Source organism: Gymnoscopelus microlampas (genome assembly GCF_963454915.1).
Source record: "Gymnoscopelus microlampas genome assembly, contig: SCAFFOLD_25, whole genome shotgun sequence".
In the NCBI taxonomy this organism is placed as follows: domain Eukaryota; kingdom Metazoa; phylum Chordata; class Actinopteri; order Myctophiformes; family Myctophidae; genus Gymnoscopelus; species Gymnoscopelus microlampas.
In genome coordinates this window covers 148,975-170,464 of record NW_028155862.1, presented here as the reverse complement: position 1 = coordinate 170,464, position 21,490 = coordinate 148,975, and the positions used below count along the sequence as shown (strand labels likewise).

The 21,490-nt window shown below is 45.5% G+C and overlaps 1 protein-coding gene across 1 annotated transcript; it reads left to right on the top strand.

The window, feature by feature from the left end:
- Positions 1–13,430: 13,430 nt before the first annotated feature.
- LOC311041209 (perforin-1-like) lies at positions 13,431–20,551 on the top strand (the record flags this gene model as incomplete). The annotated part of the gene is made up of 5 exons (XM_084086117.1): positions 13,431–13,572; positions 14,333–14,504; positions 17,598–18,184; positions 18,859–19,428; positions 20,449–20,551. The coding sequence occupies exons 3-5, from the start codon at positions 17,631–17,633 to the stop codon at positions 20,549–20,551; spliced, it is 1,227 nt and encodes a 408-aa protein (XP_083942243.1). The 5' UTR covers positions 13,431–13,572; positions 14,333–14,504; positions 17,598–17,630.
- Between the last annotated feature and the right edge of the window lie 939 nt (positions 20,552–21,490).

Below are 21,490 nucleotides of genomic sequence, written 5' to 3'. Positions count from 1 at the left end.
CTTGGCAGAGCTTAAACAGCTCCAGAACAGTGGAATTACACACGAGGGGAAAGTGCACACATTCAGGGTGAGGGCTTTTCTCTGTGACGCACCTGCCAGGGCCTTCTGAAAAAAATCAAGGGCCACAATGCTGTCCATGGATGTGAGCGCTGTATTGAAACTGCAACTAGATCAGGTAACTTGCAGTCATTCCTGTCGATGGATGTCTTTGAGCCGAGGACTGCTACCATGTTCAGTTCAGCAACTACTTTATCCCAACCACCAACATGGGCCATCACCTCTATTTGGTGCTGGCATTCTGTGTGTCAAGCACTTTGCTTTGGACTACATGCACCTTATATGCCTTGGGGTTATGAAGCGCATGATACACTTTTTGTTGTCTGGCCCCAATAGCTGTAGATTAAGACCACGAAAAAGAGATGGATTGTCAGAAAGACTAGTCATGCTGCAGGGTGCAATGCCTGCAGAGTTTGCAAGACAACCCCGCTCGCTGAAAGACTTGGACCGGTGGAAGGCAACAGAATTGAGACAATTCCTTCTCTACAATGGGTCAGTTGTGCTCAAAGACTTGGTTGAAGAGCCCTTCTACGACCATTTCTTAAGTCTGTCAGTTGCCAATTCCATTCTCCTGGAGTCAGATGCTGCAAAAATACAGGTCTATCTCCCTTATGCCAAGGAGCTCATGCAACATTTTGTAACAAACAGTTCGGCGCTGTACAGTGATGAGTTTCCAGTGTACAATGTGCATTGTTTAAAACATATTGCAGATGATGTAGAAAATTTCGCCTGTTCATTAAATGACATCTCCTGCTTCCCCTTTGAGAACCACCTCCAGTCCGTGAAAAAGATGGTCAGGAAAAGTCTGAACCCAATAGCCCAGATCACCAAGAGGGTGACTGAAAGGCAGCTTGTGAACAGTGACATATTGCGGCCCAAACATAAATGTCACAAACAATTGTGTCAGCCAAACTGCCAAATTCCTGTTTCCTGCTGAGGAATGGTGACTTTGCCTTTGTGAAAGACAGCAGACCAGAAGGCACGGTCGCAGTAGCTGTAATTGCACAGGACGACGCAGTGGACTTGTTTGACAAACCCTGCAGCTCAAAGCTCATCGACATTATGTAGAACACAGACTGATGACTGGAGCGGCTAGACGGTTGCTACCAAAACAAGAACTGTATAGAAAGTGTGTTTGTTTGCCTCATTTAAAAAGCTATGCTGTGTTCCCGCCTCTCCACGACATGGAGTGATAGAACACGTTTCCCTGCAGCTCGTCCAGAATGACTGACTGTTCATTTTATGCTGTTTAAATAGATGGTAGATTTTATGTTTACATAGTCTTGTAAGTTCATTTGTAGCAGGATTATTCCAATACTGGGTCAACTCAATGAAGAGATGTAAGTTCCCATTAGGAGTCTACAAATAACCTTTATTTTTGAGAATGAAAAACGAGGAGGGGGAAAAAAGAGAAATGGGTAAAACATACTGCACTCTCTAACACGGTATCACCAAGCCATCATAGGGCCTAAACTAAAGGTTGCCTCATCCAGCACAGCACCAGAGGGCACGAGGTTCAGATAAAGTCAAATCAAAATGTGAATGTGCACAAGTAACCATAACTTTGTATTTACACTAACGTCAACAATGTTATTGGGTGTACAAGGGCTGCAACTATCAATTCAGTTGGTGATTGATTATTCTTTCAATAGTTTGAATCTGAATCAGATGTGTAAATTATAAAATACTAAATCTCTCCACTGTTTATCTCTACAGACAATGTAAGTTGAATACATACTAAGCGCATTTCATTTTATTGCACAGTAGTTGTTCTAACTGGAGCCCTATTGTACTTTGTTCAGGAAAAATGGGGTCATGCCTATGTTCCCTCAGCCCTATGTTCCCTCAATCCCTAACAATTTTATTTTATCCAAATTAGGCCCTATGTTCCCTCAGCCCTATGTTCCCTCAACCCTATGTTCCCTCATCCCAAATTAGACCCTATGTTCCCTCAACCCTATGTTCCCTCATCCAAAATTAGACCCTATGTTCCCTCAGCCCTATGTTCCCTCATCCCAAATTAGACCCTATGTTCCCTCAGTCCTATGTTCCCTCATCCCAAATTATACCCTATGTTTCCTCAGCCCTATGTTCCTTCAGTGTCACATATTATGGCCCTTCCATAATGTGATGTCGAGGTCACCTGTTGGGTTCCCCCGGGCTCCCCAAGGTATCCCCCAAAGGTATAAAGGTATAAGACTATATATAGATATATTATTATAAGTTATAAGACTTCATAAACCTTGTTTAAGTTGTTATGCATGATTATGCCCCTCCCCCCCTTCCAAGACTGACCATGTAGCAAAGCCTGCTAGCGTCCTCATTATAATTATAATTTGAATGATTTTACTTTTATTCTCGTTATATACCCCTTCTGCCAGACGTAGGCTACAATGTGACATTATAAGCATGATTCATCAGGATCGCTTTGCAGATCCACAAGCTTACACTGCAGCGCAGATTGAATATATCAGCCTGATCGCCAGAGAATTAGTATACATTGCACGGATTTGTGCACGTCATTCCGTGCATAGTCGCCTAGAAACCCCCAAATTCCGTGCATATGTACGGGGAGTCCCACGGTGGGCGTAACCAGTCGCAACCCGGAAAAACCAGGAAGTAGAGCAGTCCCCACAACAAAATTTACGATTCTGTGCCTATCGGTACGTAACTCAAACGGCGCTGAGTAGGCTCAAGGGAATGTCGCAATGTTCAGGACGGCAACTCGCTCGCTTTAGCTCGCTCGGTTGTCCTTCACAATGCGACAATTCCCTTGAGACTGCGCGCCTCCGAAATGGTTTAGTCACAATGGGGGAGATGCGAGGCGGCTATGCACGGAATTTGTGGTTTTCCAGTAGTCTATGCACGGATTTTGAGAAACGCTGAAAAACGTTCAATGAGAACGTTTCCTCTGGCAATCGGGTTGGAATATATTCGGGGCGCCACACCGTTGTCATTGGTGTAAAGTAACTAAGTACCTGTACTGTAAGTACTGTACTTAAGTACAATTGTTAGGTGTTTTTACTTTACTGGAGTATTGCCAATTTTCAGTACTATTATATTACTTCTACTCCACTACACTCCAACGGCAAATATTGTACTTTTACTCCACTACAAATATTTGAAAACTTTAGTTATTATAGCGTATCTTTCAGCATTATGCTTACTATGGGATATCATCGCCCCTAGCGATGCACAGAGCAAAACACATGACTCCTAGAATTACAATTCCTATTGTACAGGGTTGTGTGACGCAAAACCTGAACCGGTCTGGGTACAAATACCCACGCGTCACATGGACACTCCCTCTTCCTTCACTCTGCTAACGTGAATGCGCGGGGAGGCTGAAGCAACAATCTACGGAGAAACTGTCGAAATCCAACACAACCCCAAACCGAGGGCATTGACATGCTACTCTACGGGCGCTTTCGTTTAAAAATAGTTTCAGTTAATTATTAATTCTCCCGAGTTACTACCATCTTCACTTTATTATTTTCTTTCCTGTCCTCTCTGTTTTCTTGCCACGAGGCGTGAGCTAGCTGCTAACGTTAGCTTGGCTAGGACAGTAGCTAAACGGCTAGGCTAGGTGGCTACCTAGCCCTTTGTCCTCACCTTGTGTTCGATGGAGAAGGAAACATGGATGCGCCTCGTCCCTGCGCCCTACGAGGGTGCAGCTATCTCCTGGCTGCGGACGATGAACACCGCCTCTGCATCGCGTGTCTGGGGCCTAACAACGCCTGGCTCGCTCGCTACCGGAGCGGAGACGAGGACAAGTGTGGACCCTGCGACCGATTCACCGTGCTCCAAACAGCTCGCCAGAGCTACTCTGCTAGCGGCCTCGGCGAGATGGCGAGCGCTAGCCAGGGGGTCATGGGCCCTCCACTCCACTCGGCCCCACGTTCCACCGGAGCCATCAGCAAGGTCCGGCGCGAGGAAGCTACACTGCAAAGCTGCACTGCACCTCTGACGCCGAGTGCAGTGCAGTTCTCGTGGGGGGAGGGGAGAAGAGAGCCGGAGAAGCTGGGCTTCGTGGCAGACATTCTCACCGGAGCAGACCTGGGGGTCGCGAGCCTCCCACCCATGGACAAGACCTTGGCCATCGCCATCGAGAAGGCAAAGCCTGGTTCGGTGAGAGAGAGCCCTACAGGGGCACCCGTCTTCGACGACCACGGTAAGAGGTCCAGCACTCTCGAAGTTTCAGGGCTCGGCCGCCGTGAAACTTCGAGAGTTGGTGGCGAGGCCCCTGGTGGAGAACAAGTCTGCGGAGCAGGTCCACACCGAGTTCGTTGGGGATGCAGTGGAGCTCACGAGGCTGGTCCAGCTTGCGATTCTCTGCACGTGCAACAGGCTTATGTGGTCGGGCCGGGCCATGGCCCTCACAGCGGACCTGGAGAGACTCAAGTGGCTCAACCTCGCCTCTGGATGTAAGGCCATACTGACTACGGGTTTTTTGGGCCTTCCACTCAGGGCGGACAATCTGTTCCACACCGCCGCCGACCTGATCACCAGGACCAAGGCAGCGGAGAAGCAGATGGACTAGACAGCCGCAGGTCTCCTCTCCCCCCCACCGCCCCCGCTGTGGCTAGGCCGTGTCAGCAGGGAGCTACAGGCGGGACACGCGCTTCTGGACGCAAACGAGGTGCATCCAAGTCTTCTTCCACCAGAGCCAGCTCCTGGGGGCGTCCTGATGGCTCTCTTGGTGTAGGGGACATCAGGCGCAAGGAGGAGAAACGCCCTCCTCCACCCCCCCCCCCCCCTTCGCCCAAGCCTCAACGCAAGGACAGCGGGGCTAGCCGAAGGGGAAAGGGTAGGTGAAACTTCTTTCCCGGTTCTACCGGGCCCTCAGCTGATTACCACGTCACGGTCAATTGGTCGGTATCATGCGGGGTCAGCTTCCCACTTGGGAAAAAGAACTGGCGCCCATCTTGCCCTGTTGGACAGAGTCGAGGACGAGTCCACGGGTGCAAAGAGACTAAAAGAGACGCTGAAGACAATGAATACGGTTCAAAGTCCTGTGTGTCCCTTTGTCCCAGAAATGTGTGTAAAAAATGCGCTCCCTGTGTGTGGAATAAATCTATTGCCAAAATCACAAATGCTCATTTTTTCCCATGTCAAAGAACGAGGCAGATCGCTTCTCAAATCGAATGGGAAGCTCTGTCCTCACCAGTCTTTCATGAGCCCTCAGTGTTCGTTATGTCCCCTAAAGAGAAAGGACGACATTCCAAACACTGTAGGGACAGTTCCTGTGCATGCAATGAACATGATGAATCAAATGCAGGTAGAGAAAGCAATTGCTATGAATAAAATGTCTCAAATGTATTGTGTAAAAAGGGGGTTCTCTGTAAACGAAAATGTTCTAACTGCGCCACAGCAGTTCCTTCTTCCGTCCGGCAGAGGGCTGCAATGCGCCACTGTGGGACGGTGGAAGGACAAAATGGCCGCCTCCCTCAACCTCCCCAAAATGGCGGAGGAGAGGCGGAAGTTTACATTTCAGAGAACCCCGGTGTTACACCGGCGAAACTCTCCTGGGGGGAACGAAAGTTTCGTTCTGGGTGGAAACACCACACAAGATGGCCGTTCCCCTCGGCCTCCCCAAGATGGCGGACGAGGAGAAGCGGAAGTCGTCACATCAGGAGGCCCCGGTGTTACACCGTCGACACTCCCCAGGTGCAGAGGGAGTTTCGTTCCGGGTAACTACAACACCGTCACTCAGAGCGACAGCGTCCCAGGTTCCCATGGGAACGGGCGCTCGCTCCATGACGATGTCGCCATTAGCCCAGCTAGCGCTAACGAGCAATGCTACAGGGCGGATGTCGACACTGGCCAGGTCTCCCGTACTACGTCACGGGCCTCTCCCACATCCGGCCAGCAGACAAACGCTACCGCTGCTGCCCCTCGTGGACGCCTCCTCGATGGTCGTTGCGATCGATCCGAAGGCGTCCCTGGTTCCCAAGGGAACGGGCACGAGCTCCACGGAGCAGGTGACGTCAGCAGCCCCCACCAACCCCTCGAACCCTCTAACTCAATGCTTTTCCCAATGGAAAGCTTGCAATCCGCATCCTTGGGTGCTTCACACCGTGAAAAAGGGTTACAGGTTGCAGTTCTCGAGCGTACCTCCGCTAACAACCAAAGTGGTGTTCTCTCATGTGTCAGGGCCGGGCGGCCATAACGCTGAGGGAGGAGGTTTTGTCTCTCCTGAGCAAGGACGCCAGACGAAGATCTTCGTCTGGCGACGTACATAGACGACTGGCTGCTGGCAGCGGACACGAGGGAAGAGGTGGCGCAGCACACAGCGCTGGCCATTGCGCACCTACAGTCCCTGGGATTCACAATCAATCAATGTTCGGAAGAGCGTTTTGATTCCGTCCCAACAAGCCACCTTTGTGGGGATCTCACTGGATTCGACCACGATGGTGGCGCGCCTGTCCCAGGACAGGATAGCGGGCTTTTTGGCATGTGTGCGCTCTTTACGCCTAGGGCATCGGTTCACGTACAGAACATGCATGCAAGCCGTGGGTCTCATGGCTTCGGCCATACATCTGATCCACCTCGGCAGATATTACATGACACCTTTTCAGAGATGGATGCGGTCCCTGGGGATCCCGCACTCCATGGGCTCTCGAAAGGTAGTAGTGTCACCACGTTGTGTAGTGTCACTCGAACCATGGACACATGCGACCTTCTTGTCCAAGGGGGTCAAGATAGGCGCTGTAGTGATCACCACGGACACCAGCCTCTCAGGTTCGGGGGATGTCCACGAAGGCCGCTCAGCCAGGGGGATGTGGGACTCCGCACTGAGGGAGGTCCACATCAACTACCTGGAGCTGCTGGCGGTCTTCCTCGCTCTCAAGCACTTCGAGAGCCACATTGTGGGATGTCATGTCCAGGTCAGAACGGACAACACCACAACGATGTGTCATGTCAACAAACAAGGAGGCTTGAGTTCCCTTGTGTTGGACAGACTAGCGCGCGAGCTGACGCTTTGGAGCGTGCAACGCTTGGCTTCGCTACGCGCCACCCATGTGCCGGGCCTCCTTAACAGCGGGCGGACCTGCTGTCCAGAGGGGGGCTCCGGTACGAGGACTGGTCTCTATGCCCGGAAGCGGTGAACATGATCTGGGCCCGGTTTGGCCGGGCTCAGGATATGTTCAGAATATGTTTGAGACCTGGTGCCTGGAACAGTCACCTTCGGTGGTGGCATTCTAGGCCCCTGTGAGAAGCATTCTGGTCTACCTACCGGACAGGTTGGACCAGGATTTGGCTTTCACCACTGTCAAGGTGTACCTGGCGGCCATCTCCGCTTGCCACGATGGGTTCGATGGCAAGTCGGTGGCGGTGGGTCATCACCCGCTGGTGCAACGTTTTATGGCCGGTGCTAAGCGGGCTCAGCCAGTGAACAGACCTTTGTTCCCGAAATGGGACCTGGCAGTGGTGCTGGAGGCACTGTCCCGGCCCCCCTTTAAGCCTTTTGAAACAGTGGATCTGAGGATCGTGAGTCTCAAAACGGTGCTCCTGGTGGCCCTATGTACGGCAAAGCGTGTCGGTGACATGCAGGCGCTCTCGGTGAGCGAGGACTGCATGTGGTTTTCAGACGACGGCAAGAGGGTTTTACTGAAACCCAACTTGGTGTTTGTGTCTAAGACCGGCGTGATTGCCAGGGCCCCGGTGGAACTGGGGGCTTTCCATCCTCCGCCGTTCACATCGGCGGAGGATAAGCTGTTGAACTGTCTCTGTCCAGTGAGAGCCTTAAGGCTCTACTGTCAGAGGACAGCGGCCGGCCGTGGGTCGTCTCAGCTCTTCGTCTCCTTTGGCCGGGGTCAGAGGAAGGCGGTGCCTAAACCGACTGTCCAAATGGATCGTGGAGGCGATTCGGTTGGCCTATGTGAGTAGTGGGTCCGCTGTCCCGGTAGGACTGAGGGCCCACTCTACTTGGGGTGTTGCTGCATCTTGGTCCCTTTACAAAGAGGTGTCGATGCAGGAAATATGCTCTGCAGCTAACTGGTCGTCTCCCTCGACAAATTTGCGACCTTCTACAGCCTTGATGTGGCGGCATCTGAGATGAATGGGTAGGGTTGTGGACTGGGGCTCCCCCAGGGGACGTGTATGTGTCCCATAGTAAGCATAATGCTGAAAGATACGCAATAATAACTAAGGGTTACGTATGTAACCCCAGTTTTATTAATATCGTAAGCATTATCAGGGGTGCACATAACTGGTGCGCAGGTGCGCATGCGCACCCAAAATAAAAAATGAGCACCACATCAGATGACGCGAGGCGCTTTTGCGCACCAACAGCTGGGACAAGAATTTCCAAGCTTTTATTTGTTAGTAAAACTAAAAAATAAAAGCCTGGAGATGGAGGACTCATGCTGCACGTGATTGTTTCAGTGTCTCGCATCGCCTCGCTGCGTGCACGCGGCCAGCAGCGGCTGTTTAGAGGCACTCGTCACCGATGATGAACGCAGCCGTGAACGTCCCAATCTGGCGGATAAAAGCAGCGCAGCACAGGGCACCAACCTTGGGGGCTTCACCAAACAAATGTGAGAGAAAGAAATCGGAAAAAAATCGGCGGAATTTGCAAGCAGAGCGTCCTCTTTTAATTTTTCCCTTGCGCACCCCCCCCCCCCCCCCCCCCCCCCCGTTGACAATACGGGACGGGACCATTTATTTGTTGCGCACCAAGTCACATCTCCAGGTGCTCTTCTGAGCACCAGACCTAAAAAGTTATGTGCACCCCTGAGCATTATGCTTACGTAAAACCCCTTCTGTGCGCATTGTGGCGTGCAGAGTGAAGGTGTGTCCATGTGACGCGTGGGTATTTGTACCCAGACCGGTTCCGGTTTTGCGTCACACAACCCTGTCCAATAGGAATTGTAATTCGGGAGTCATGTGTTTCGCTCTGTGCATCGCTAGGGGGCGATGATATCCCATAGTAAGCATAATACTTACGATACTAATAAAACTGGGGTTACATACGTAACCCCTAGTTACTAGTTACTTTGCTATTATCAATTATTATATTATAAAACATACATTAACCACTTTAGCCCTATTTTATAGGCCTACATAGGCTATTTGAAAATAGCCGATCGCAAGCTCACAATGCATTGCATTGCAACACATTGTGAGCTTGTAGATCTGCTATTTTCAAACATTTTAGTACTTTTACTTTTGGTACTTTAAGTACATTTTGATACTAAATACTTTTGTGCTTTTACTCAAGTACATTTTGAATTCCGGACTTTTATTCGTAACAGAGTATTTCTATATTGCATTATTGATACTTTTACTTAGGTAAAATATCTGAGTACTTTTCCCACCATGCACTGACCGTTGTAGCCTACGTTGAAGCATAAATTGGTCGTTACTGGATGGATTGCAGCTGCTACTTATGGAGAGAGACAGACTGCTTGAATATGAAAGTAAAATATAGCTGCAAGCAGCAATTAGCGGTTTCGAGAATAATGGCAGACTGGCAGACTGTGACAAGAGTGGCAGACTGGCAGACTTTGACAGAGTGGCAGACTGGCAGACTGGCAGACTTTGACAGAGTGGCAGACTGGCAGACTGGCAGACTGTGACAGAGTGGCAGACTGGCAGACTGGCAGACTGTGACAGACTGTGGCAGACTGGCAGACTGGCAGACAGACAGACTGTGGCAGACTGGCAGACTGGCAGACAGACAGACAGACAGTGACAGAGTGACAGACTGGCAGACTGTGACAGACTGGCAGACTGGCAGACTGTGACAGAGTGGCAGACAGACAAACAGACAGACTGTGACAGAGTGGCAGAGTGGCAGACTGGCAGACAGACAGACAGTGACAGAGTGGCAGACTGGCAGACTGGCAGACAGACAGACTGTGGCAGACTGGCAGACTGGCAGACAGACAGACAGACAGTGACAGAGTGGCAGACTGGCAGACAGACAGACAGACTGTGACAGAGTGGCAGACTGGCAGACAGACAGACAGACAGACAGACAGTGACAGAGTGGCAGACTGGCAGACAAACAGACAGTGACAGAGTGGCAGACAGGCAGACAGACAGACTGTGACAGAGTGACAGAGTGACAGAGTGGCAGACTGGCAGACTGGCAGACAGACAGACAGACAGACAGACAGTGACAGAGTGGCAGACTGGCAGACAGACAGACAGTGACAGAGTGGCAGACAGGCAGACAGACAGACTGTGACAGAGTGAGAGAGAGAGAGAGAGAGAGAGAGAGAGAGAGAGAGAGAGAGAGAGAGAGAGAGAGAGAGAGAGAGAGAGAGAGAGAGAGAGCAAAGTGCACATGTCTGAATTAACAGGGTCATGTTTTGCATAATGCAATTTAAATGTAAACTGTGACAAGTGGGGTTTGAGCCGTGGACCTTTGGCACATGAGACTAACACTGTATTGATCAAGCTATTCAATCCACAGCCTTGGTCAGTGAGAAGGGAGAATCCAACAAAACAAAACAAAACAAAAGAGGGAATGAAGTACATCATACATTGAAAACAACTACTCTCAATAAGCGTTTCATTTAACAATTGCATGTTTATTCATTGATACAGTCATGTTGTGTGTAATGCAATTGAGTTGAGGTCTGCATGAGGTGAGATTTGAACCGGCGACCCTCTGGTATCAAGGCAGATGATTAAGCCATTGGGCCAACAGACCCGAACTGATGAAAAGGGAGTTCACACACATGACACACTTTCACGCAAATTGCTCAGAAATACTGGATTTAAATGTTTTTCAAACTGCTCAAAATTGCAGACAATCTAAGGGCGGAGTTTACTGGTTAACAATTGCACATGCATTCATTGATACAGTCATGTTGTGTGCAATGCAATTATAATGAATTCTACATGACGTGGGATTCGAACCAGGAACCCTGTGGTTTCAAGGCAGATGATTAAGCCATTGGGCCAACAGACCTGTACTAGTGAAAAGGGAGTTCACACACATGACACACTTTCACGCAAATTGCTCAGAAATCCTTGGTTTAAATGTTTTTCAAACTGCTCAATATATTTCGGAATGGAAACTAGTGGAAAATAGTCGATCTACAAGCTCACAACGCGTTGCTATCTAAAAAGGTGTGAGATTGTAGATCGGCTATTTTCACAAGAAAGTATGTCATACATAAAAAAAAACTACTCTCAAAAGCATTTCGTGTTATTGTCTAAACATTGCACTTGTCTGAATTAACAGGGTCATGTTTTGTACAATGCAATTTAAATGTGAACTGTAATAAGTGGGATTCGAACCAGGGACCTTCAGCACATGAGACTCACACTCTACTGGTGGAGCTATCCAATACACAGCCTTAGACAGTGAAAAGGGAGAATCCAACAAAACAAAACAAAAGCGCGAATGAAGTACGTCATACATTGAAAATAACTACTTTCAAGTATGCATTTCTCGTCATCTTTAACAATTGCACATGTATTCATTGATATAGTCATGTTGTGTGCAATGCAATTATAATTAAGTCTACCTGAGGTGGGATTCGAACCGGCTACCCTATGGTTTCAAGGCAGATGATTAAGCGATCAAGCTATTGAACCAACACACCTGAACCTGTGAAAAAGGGCCTCAAACATGTATTTGACACAGTTTCATGCAAATTGCTCAGAAATCCTGGATTTAAATGTTTTTCAAACTGCTCAAAATTGCAGACAATCTAAGGGAAGAGCTTACTGGTCAAAGTGATACATGTGTTCCTCATGAGTCAAGGCACATGTGTAAGCAGGTTTAACGGCTGTCGGCCAAACGAGGCATGACTTTTGCCTGTTTAAAGTTTGCATTTTCAAAAAATTGCTATAGCGCCCCCCTTTGACCAATTGGAGTAAGATTGGTTTCAGTGATACTTGGAAGGACCCTCTACAATATTGCAAAGTGTCAAACAAATGTGAGTCTGCATGTATGTGTTAGGGGCAGATGAATAATTTAAAAAAAGCTGCAATTTTCATTGGCTTATAAAAGCTTAACGTTTTCACTTATGGAAAATCCGCTTGGTTACGTCTGTCGGCATTGGTCCAAAGTTCATGTGTATACAGTTTCGTACAGATTGCTCATAAATCCCAGGAGGAGTAGGCTTTTTACTGCTTTTTACTGCTTTTCATAGAATTCGAAATGGTGGGAGATCTAAAGGTCAGAGGTCAAAAGTCAAACAGTGAAAGTTGTTAGGCATGAGGAGACGCATGTGTGTATCAAAGTTTCATGGCTGTAGGTGAAACAGGGCATGAGCTGTACCTGTTCAAAGTTGGCATTTTCAATTGAGTGCTACAGCGCCACCCTTTGGCCAATGTTTGTGAGTTTCGGGTTTTCGCCGTTTGGCATAGCCCTCTACCATATTGCCGAATTTCATAAAAAGTGACCACGCGGTTAGGCCAGAACTGGCAAAACCGGCGGAAGATCATGAACTCTTACAGATGTAATAAGGAGCCTATTGGCCTCGAAACCTTAATAATAGTGAAAGTGTAGAGATGTAATAGCTTTCGAAGCCTGATGGCTCTCGAAACCTAAATACTGAATCAAGCAACTTAAAAACTGTATGCCCACAAAAGCCTGAGTAGACGTTTAAATGACCCCAAACACGTTAAAAGTGAAATATCCCTTTAAGGTCACAGACAGTCATAACATGCACACACGCACAGTTGGAAGTAACAGTATAATGGCAGTTATCATAACAGCGTAAGTACCATCTTGACTGCACAGTGTATGTAATCTTTGTCTTTGCATCAACCCACAGAATGATATCTTTGAATGGGCTCGAGACCACAGGGTTCACCACAAATATTCAGAGACCGATGCTGACCCTCACAACGCCACCCGGGGCTTCTTTTATGCCCACATTGGCTGGTTGTTGGTGCGCAAGCATCCCGACGTCATTGAAAAGGGAAAAAAGTTGGAGCTCAGCGACCTAAAGGCTGACAAAGTTGTGATGTTTCAAAGGAAGTAAGTGCATTTAAATCAGTCAAGTGGAAGTATTTAAGTCTAAACGGCTTCAATCTGTTTTTAGCATTCCTTCCTTTTCTTTTTGTAGCGTTGTTGATTTAACCTGTTTTGTATTAGAAAATGTAAAGGGTTAAGAAAATGGGAAGGGGCCCATTGGTAGATTGACATAGAAGAATACCAGTTGTAAAGTGTATGCCATTCACTTACATCAGAGCTTAAATACAAGCACATTATATGTACACTGTCAGTCCTGAGGGAATTAAACTAAAACAAATTCCACTTAGGAAAATAATAAGTACATGGGTTTGAACTCCATCCGTTTCCCCTCTATAGGTATTACAAGCCGTCTGTGTTGCTCCTGTGCTTTGGCCTCCCCATGTTCGTGCCTTGGTACCTGTGGGGAGAGACACTATGGGTGGCATACTTCGTCCCAGCTCTGCTGAGGTACACCTTGGTTCTGAACGCCACCTGGCTGGTCAACAGCGCTGCTCACATGTGGGGGAACAGACCCTATGACCAAAACATCAACCCCAGGGAGAACAAGTTTGTCGCGTTCAGCGCCATAGGTATGAACGTTCACCACTCAAGCCCTAGTTCATTCTTAACCCATAGAGCCCGGGAAAGCATCATTTGTGTCATTTTAAGATTTCTTCGGCTATTCAAAAATAGCAGATCTACAAGCTCATAGCGCGGCACTCTCTGTGCCGCGCTATGAGCTTGTAGATCTGCTATCTTTGAAAAATCGTCAAAATGTGTGCAAATCTTGGAATACACATATATTTTTAAAGCGAACATTTGTAAAATATTTAGTTCCAGGGACGCCAGAATCAAAGATTGGAGTTACAAATGCCCACTTAAAAAAAATTATCTAAAAAAGTAGATCTACAAGCTCATAGTGCGGCACTCGGTGCCACGCTATGAGCCAGGTTGAAAGTGATTAAGTTACAGTCTATAGTATAGAGACAATTAAACAATGATTACTATAGGCCCCTTTTGTTCTTACGTCATGAATGATTGAGGCAAAACAAAGGAATATTGGATTGGAGGCAAACATGTATCACCTCAGAAAGGTAGTAAAGTTATTTGGTAGTAGGTTAGGTACTCGCCATCTTTAACGTGTCATCTGGCTGTGTTGTTGGGTTCCAAAATTAAAGGAGTAAATGGCTCCATCTTGAGAAATTATCACATATAAACTCACGTCACCAGGCTTTGGAAAGCCTGGTTTATGTTCCAAACAAACCAGTCTGATGCGGTCTAGAGCCCGCCTACTAGCCTGTAATTTGCAGACAGACATAAAGGCACATAACGTTTCCATATCTGCTCTAGACCCAGACCGGATCTGTAATCTACAAAGCGAATTGAGCCAAGTGTAACCGCATAACAGCTGCCACTGCTGGTCAAATAAATTGAAGACAACTAATGGTTAAATATAAAGATATAAAACAAAAGGATTGGACATGAGGCGGTGCTTGTGTTTCTAGCACACACTTCAAATCAGGTAAGGTTTACATAAAAGTATTGTATGTTGTAGGTATGGAATGGATATAAGGTTTGTCATGCCTATTCATCAGAAGTTGATTGGGTAACTAAGGAATATAGGTGTTTTCTCTCAGAACTCAGCCAAGTAGCGCATGATGTGTGTCAGGTGTGTGTTCAAGAAGGTACAGTAACAAGATACAATAGGTGGGCACCTCAGTGTTAAATTGGCTTTTTTTTCTCCAAAATGTAAAGAATATATATATTTGGAAAATGTTTTTAAGCAAATTAAAGTATACATGATTAGAACAAGCTTAAACATTCGACAATTAAGGTCCAATATTTCTACAATTGCTACAAATTGCTACACAACCTGTATATCCAGTCATTTTGGGGCATAAACAAGAAGTTGAAGGGTACATGTTGTACATGTATACTTTACATTACTAAGACCAATTAACATTAACATTTTGGACAAAATTGCCGATTTTACATCGAGGTGCCCAGATGTCCCTAGTGCCCACCCATCCTGTATCCGTGTTGGTATCCATGTATTGATTGTCTAACGTGTACAGCTAATGTTTTGCCTCCACTTAGGCTGCGGCCACTGAAAATGGAAGTGCTGTCGTAAAAAACAACATTCATTATGCTTGAATAACGATTAAAGCTTCAGAGCCACCTTAGGGGGGTCTCATTAGTGTTCATTTAACTCTGAGAGTGTACAAATGGAACCAAATGGACCCGTTCCATTTGTACACTCTCAGAGTTACAGAGACACATAAGGGTCAATTGGGTTCCTAACTATTAATTTGGCTGAGGACCCCCTGGAACCCCCTCAAGGACCAATGGTGGTCCCCGGACCACTGGTTGAAAACCACTGGTATAGAGTTATATGGTGCAAGCAAGCATACATACCTCAGTCCTCAGGCGCAGGTGTGCCTACTTTACTGTTAGCCTACTATCTCCTTCTCTGAGCCTGTGAAGCAAATACACAAACTAATCATTAATAGGAGGCTGAAGAGAAGATTGTACTGAATTATATGTAGACTCAAAGACAAACACTTGTATGCCAATAGCTTACAGAGTGGCTATTCGGCTAGTTTGAAATAATAATATTAATATTAATATTAATATTCATAATATTTGAATTCCACATTAAAGGATATTTCACTTTCAAATAAAATAAACATTACAAAAAGATATGGAAAATAAATGAAAAGATAATGGAAAAATCACGGCCCCCTCAAGCATTAGAATGTTTCACTAAAGGGTGAGGGGGGCGTGATTATTATTTGAAAGTAAAATATCCCTTTAAGTTTACAAAGTACTTGACAGAAACTGATATGATATGAAATGATATTGGGTTTAATACAAATAATATATACAAAATAATAATAAGTAAAACAGTAAATAAAAAAATACATAGAACATGTAAAAACATAAAACCAGGGACTCCCTTTAATGCATCCATAGGCCTAGTTAAAAACAACTGTAACTAGATGTGTTTTAACTATGTTAACTTTTCTTTCATGAATACAATAATATTTTTGTCCAATTGGTATGGTAGAGTATGTGCACAATATAATTGGGGTGGTTGTATTTTGTCTCCCTGCTCTTTTATTGAGAGTATTTGAGACATTTAGATCATGTCAAAGGTCATGTCTCACCTAGAAACAGGATCTGACGACAACTTTTTTCCTGATGGTCAAGATTCAATTTATCCCCTGAGCTGGCTTTATTAGCTCAATGGTAATACAAATTCAGCACTTGCGCTGTAAACCGGGTTCAAATCCGAGGTTGAAGAGGAAAGTTACATCGTGCTCCATGCGTGCTTTAAGTTTGTTTATGAAACTTGGTGTGTTGATGACTCTAAGGTTTTCAGCAAGATAATTCCAGAGTTTGGAGCCATAGCTATAGCTAGCCTACTGACTTTACTAAATGATCAGTAAATCTCTTTTTTTCCCCTTCTTCTTCGATCGCTGTACATTTGCACATGTGTGTGCCACCATCCTCTTTACCCATCATCCACCTTCCATCAAGATCATTTAATCGCTAAAACCTATACATTCCTCATCTTTGCTAAACCACTGTAGGCTTATACTGTCACAGGTGCATCTTCACTTTCATTCTCCTGTGTTCCTCCAGGGGGCTTGAACTTTGCCTGTCTTGGTTTTCAATGCAGAAGCAGCTTTAATAACAGTATGTCAGTCTCAAATTGAAAGTCTCAACTAAAGAATCACAGGAGGCAGATGGAAGGTGAGTGTAGAATTATCCGAGCTTTTCAGCAGGGAAGTTTGCGTATAATTATTGCCATGTTATATGTGTGTATTTTTCTGCTTACTTAAAATTGTATAAACTAAAGTTTAGTAGAAAAGGTCAAAACAAATGCAGATTGTGAGGGCCACGGCTCTGGCCTGTGGTCTCGGCTCCAAAGCAGAGGATGTGACGTGGGGTTTGCATGAGAGAAACAGGTGTTGATTGATTAGATCAGATAAGGACAGTAGCCACTGTTAGAGCACAGTGCAGGAGCCTGAGTTGCGTCATGTAAGACAGTACCAAGTCACGTGATTAATCAACAGAAGGTTTCACCCACATGGGTAGACCAAACCCATATAAATAGAGTGGATGCTCACTAGTCAGTACGAAGTGTCCTGCAGGCATCAGTGTTACTAGTTGACAGGGTGTCATTGGTGCGTTCGTCATTTTCCATTGCGAGCTCCGAGAGACTGACGGTAAGAATTGAGTGTTTACACGACGATAAATGTATGAATTTCTGATATGTTTTTTTAGTTTTGTGTGTATATTCAAGTGATTTTCTTTTGGGTGACTTACTCACTGTAGCTGTTAATTTGGGACCCTGAGTGAGTCACTAATATTCATCCATAGTAGCCTACATTTTATTCTTATATCTGTTAATGTTTGATTAACCATTAACGAGCTTTGGTTAACGGTTATGAAAAAACATTAAAAGGGTCATCCTGTAGAACCAACTATCTAATTTTACATTGGAACATGTAATACAGTATGTTCCAGGGGCCACAAGAAAGCTCAGCTATTATCAATGACCAGACTAAGTGCATTTTGTAGTAAAGTAACAGGTACCAATTTCTTTTAGTGAGACCTTGTAGACTGCTGGAGGCAAAAGACAATGGTGACCTCAGTCATGTGTCACACCCTGATGACCCTGGGTTTCCTGATCATTTCTAACCTCGATGCCATCGATGGAGCTTTCATGTGCCGCGCAGGTACCCTGGAACAATGTCACACTCTCCCGTTCGTACCGGGGCACGACCAAGCGGGAGAGGGCTACGATGTGGTGAAGCTGGAGCCTACTGGTGCTTATGTGTTTGAAGTCAACAAATACCTGAGCCCAACAAGCTCCTGCACGATTTGTACTAATCCTCTGATGGACGACCAGTTCCAGAAGCTTCCTCACTACATGGCAGACTGGCACACTCACTCGGACCGTTGCAAGAGTGTAAATCAGACCTTTTCCTCGCTTACCTCTGCGGTGCAGAGTGCCAGTTCTGTGATAATGAATAACTGGCGTCTGGGGCTAGAACTGCCGGTCAAAGGGGGTGGGTTGAAGGGTGAGGTGCAGATGGCGGGCAGTAAGTCTAAGGTGCAAAGCTTTTCATCCTCTTCTTTCCAGTCAGAGAAAACTTCTCTCAACGTCAACCAGTTCCACTGCAAACACTACAGGTCAGATCATGTTTTTTGCTCTTTGCTTGTTCTATCTAAAGTCATTAGGGCTGATCCAAGATCATCCCCATGTCTTTCCATCGTCTTTAATCACTTAAACCCTATATAAATGAAAATCTTTATTTCGAACATGTTAAAATTAGACAACCAAGTCAAAAAATGTAATATATGCAATATAATAAAAAATACAAAACAAATCAAAAACAAGCCTCAGGCAACAAAATACTATAATTCTACATGTTGAAAAAGGAGACGTCAAGCGGCATCGCTTGATGTGTACATTTTCACATATACCAACATGGTATACTGTACATTTAAATAAACATTTAAATCTTTCACCACAGAGAAATTAAACAGATAATTAAATAATGTAATAATGTAATTCATATATAATTATCTAAAATGATAATATACACCCTACCCTCCTTATCTTGTGTATTATATTCAATTTCTTATAAAACGTATACATTTGGCGCGAATCACTACACACAGAATACTTATTTATTTATTTATTTATTTATTTATTAGTTATTGAGTAGTTGTGGTGCTCAATGAATACGTTTAACGTTAAGGTAACAGAACACTTGAGGACACAAACTGTACAACGACTAACAACTAACCATACCATATTTCAAAGCTAATGAAACATGCCATCCTTCTCCTTCATACTGTAGATTTCGAGTGCCCAACAGAAGTCCTCTGTCAGTGCAGTTCCAGCAAGACATCCAGTCTCTTCCACTGGAGAACATGGCCAACACTACCAACACTACTGAGGCATACCGCAGCTTCATTGAGATCTATGGGACGCACTACATTCGTCTGGTGGACCTGGGGGGTCGAATGAACAAAGTGACGACCATAGACACTTGTCTGGCCACCCTGAATACTGTCACTGTAGGTCAGGTGGAGCACTGCATGAACATGGGGATCATGGTTGGGCAGGGGCTCGTGAAACTGGCCCAAGTGGCCCCCAACATGACTAGTGAGGCATGTAGAAAGATTCTCAACAACCGCGACACTGTGACAAATGACGAAAACGGTTTTCTTAAGCATATGACTGAGGTGGTTGGAGGAAACGGCTGGAGCGGAGAGTTTTCTCTGACGACAGAGGACTCGGCCGGCTTCACAAAATGGAAGGACAGCCTTAAAACGTCGCCTGACATATTGTCTTTCAATCTGTCGCCACTGCACGAGTTGGTTGCAGACGCAAAGATTAAGTCCAACCTGGGAAAAGCCATTAGAGAGTATATAATTGATAATGGCATTCAAACAAATGATCCACAGATGATACACAGCTGCCCTCTCCCGACTGCTGCTCCCCCTGGGAGGGGTCATGCCTTTTTTTGCTTTTATTTTAATGTTGTTTTATGCTTTTGCTTTTCTTTTTTGCTTCATTGTTAAATTAGTTGTACTTTTCTGCCTACTCTGTGTAGAGTTTGCATGTTCTCCCCGTGTCTCCTAGGGTAGTTAATACCCTCACAAAATCATGTAGTAATCCTGGTCGCTATACCGCCTCCCCCATGACAGCCGGGGCGCCTGATGGAGGGGAAGGGAACTGGTTGGAATAACGTGTTCCTTCCACACGCTACGTCCTACCGAGGAAACTCCCCCCTTTCAGGTGACAAGAAGGTCAGTTGGCTCTCATGCATTGAATGAAGCATAAGCTCGGCCCTGGCCTCCCTAGGCTGTGGGGGACTGGTGTAGCGCTGGTGTAGGGCTGGTGTAGTGCCCAGGATCACTTAGGAAATTGGCACCGGGTGAAAAAAATGGGTTACAAAAATCGCGGGATAAAAATGTAAAGAAAAAAAAAATGGTTGTACTTCTTCTGTGATTATATTCTTTCTCTGTAAAGAACTTTGAGCTGCATTTCATGTCATGAAAGGTGCTATACAAATAAAGTTTATTATTATTATCACACAGTTGTCGTTGGAGAGGGCTACAATATCAACGGGGACTGGTGGCTTACACCAGAGATATTAGTGGGGGGCTGTGAATGTGTCATTTTTTGTTTTCATTTCATACTCATGTGAAAGTGCATGCAATGAGCTTGTCAGCTCATTGCATGAATATGCATCAATATTTGCCTCTGAGATGTAGTGGAGTAGAAGTAAAAGTATTGGAATTTGGAGATACTGAAGTAAAGTACAAATACCTCAAAAGTGTACTTAAGTAGCCTACAGTACTTGATGAGCACATGTACTTAGTTACTTTCCACCACCACTGAGTGTTAGTGGAAACTCATAATAACAACACTGACTCTGCAGACCCAGAGACCAGACCCACCAGACCAGCCCCAGCGGTGGTTGCTTGACAACCAACGGCGGGCCAATCGCAGCGCGACAGGCCTGCCATCCCTCGGGGCCATAGGATGGGATGCTGGCAGCGAATGAATAAACCGGTGAACAGCAGATAAAAGGACAGCCAATGAGACGCGTCGTAAGGTGGGCATCGAGTAGGGTTGCCATGTCCGCTTATTATAAGCTACTTTGGGCTCCCCCCCTGTAAAGTTGCTTCTAAATATTGGTATCTTGCGGTTTTCTTGCCTTTTTTTGCAAACTGATAATAAAGTATTCAATCAATCAATCAATCAATCAATCAATGTTGCTTAAACCAGTGGTTCTCAAACATTTTCATGGCAAGGAAGGACACCCAGATTAATTATATTTGTCTGCAGACCGGCCCCCCATCTGAAAATATTTTAACAACCCAATACATACAAGATTTGTGTTGTTATGTTTCAAAAACATTCCAAAATGACCTCTTTTTTAAGAAATATTTATTTTTTGGGGGGAAATAGCAGAGTTACAAGCTCACAACGCGTCGCAACGCATTGTGAGCTTGTAGATCTGCTATTTTCAACTAGCTGTAGCATATAGTCCCTTATTTTGGGCTTGTTTTCATTGAGCTCCACTGATCTCACTCAACCCAGATTCAGCACAAGCGGGGTTAAATTCATTCTACTGCTAATATGCCACCAAAATGTGGAATTGATGATGAATTGAGTACAAAGAAAGGACCCCAATGGAAACAAGCCATATAGTGCTTTCTTGGGTTTAAAATCCTCTTAACAGACCTTGTATTGAACTCTGCTTGTCTTTGCAAACTGTTAATAAAGTATTCAATCAATCAATCAATCAATCAATCAATCAATCAATCAATTAAGCCCTACCAAGAGTGTGATTCCTTACTCTCCTTCAAAACCACCATAAAAGAGCATCTGCCTGCAAATGGTAACTGGTCTGGTCCTATTAACGTCTAAGCTTAACACCAGGAAATGCAAACTGTTAATAAAGTATTAAATCAATC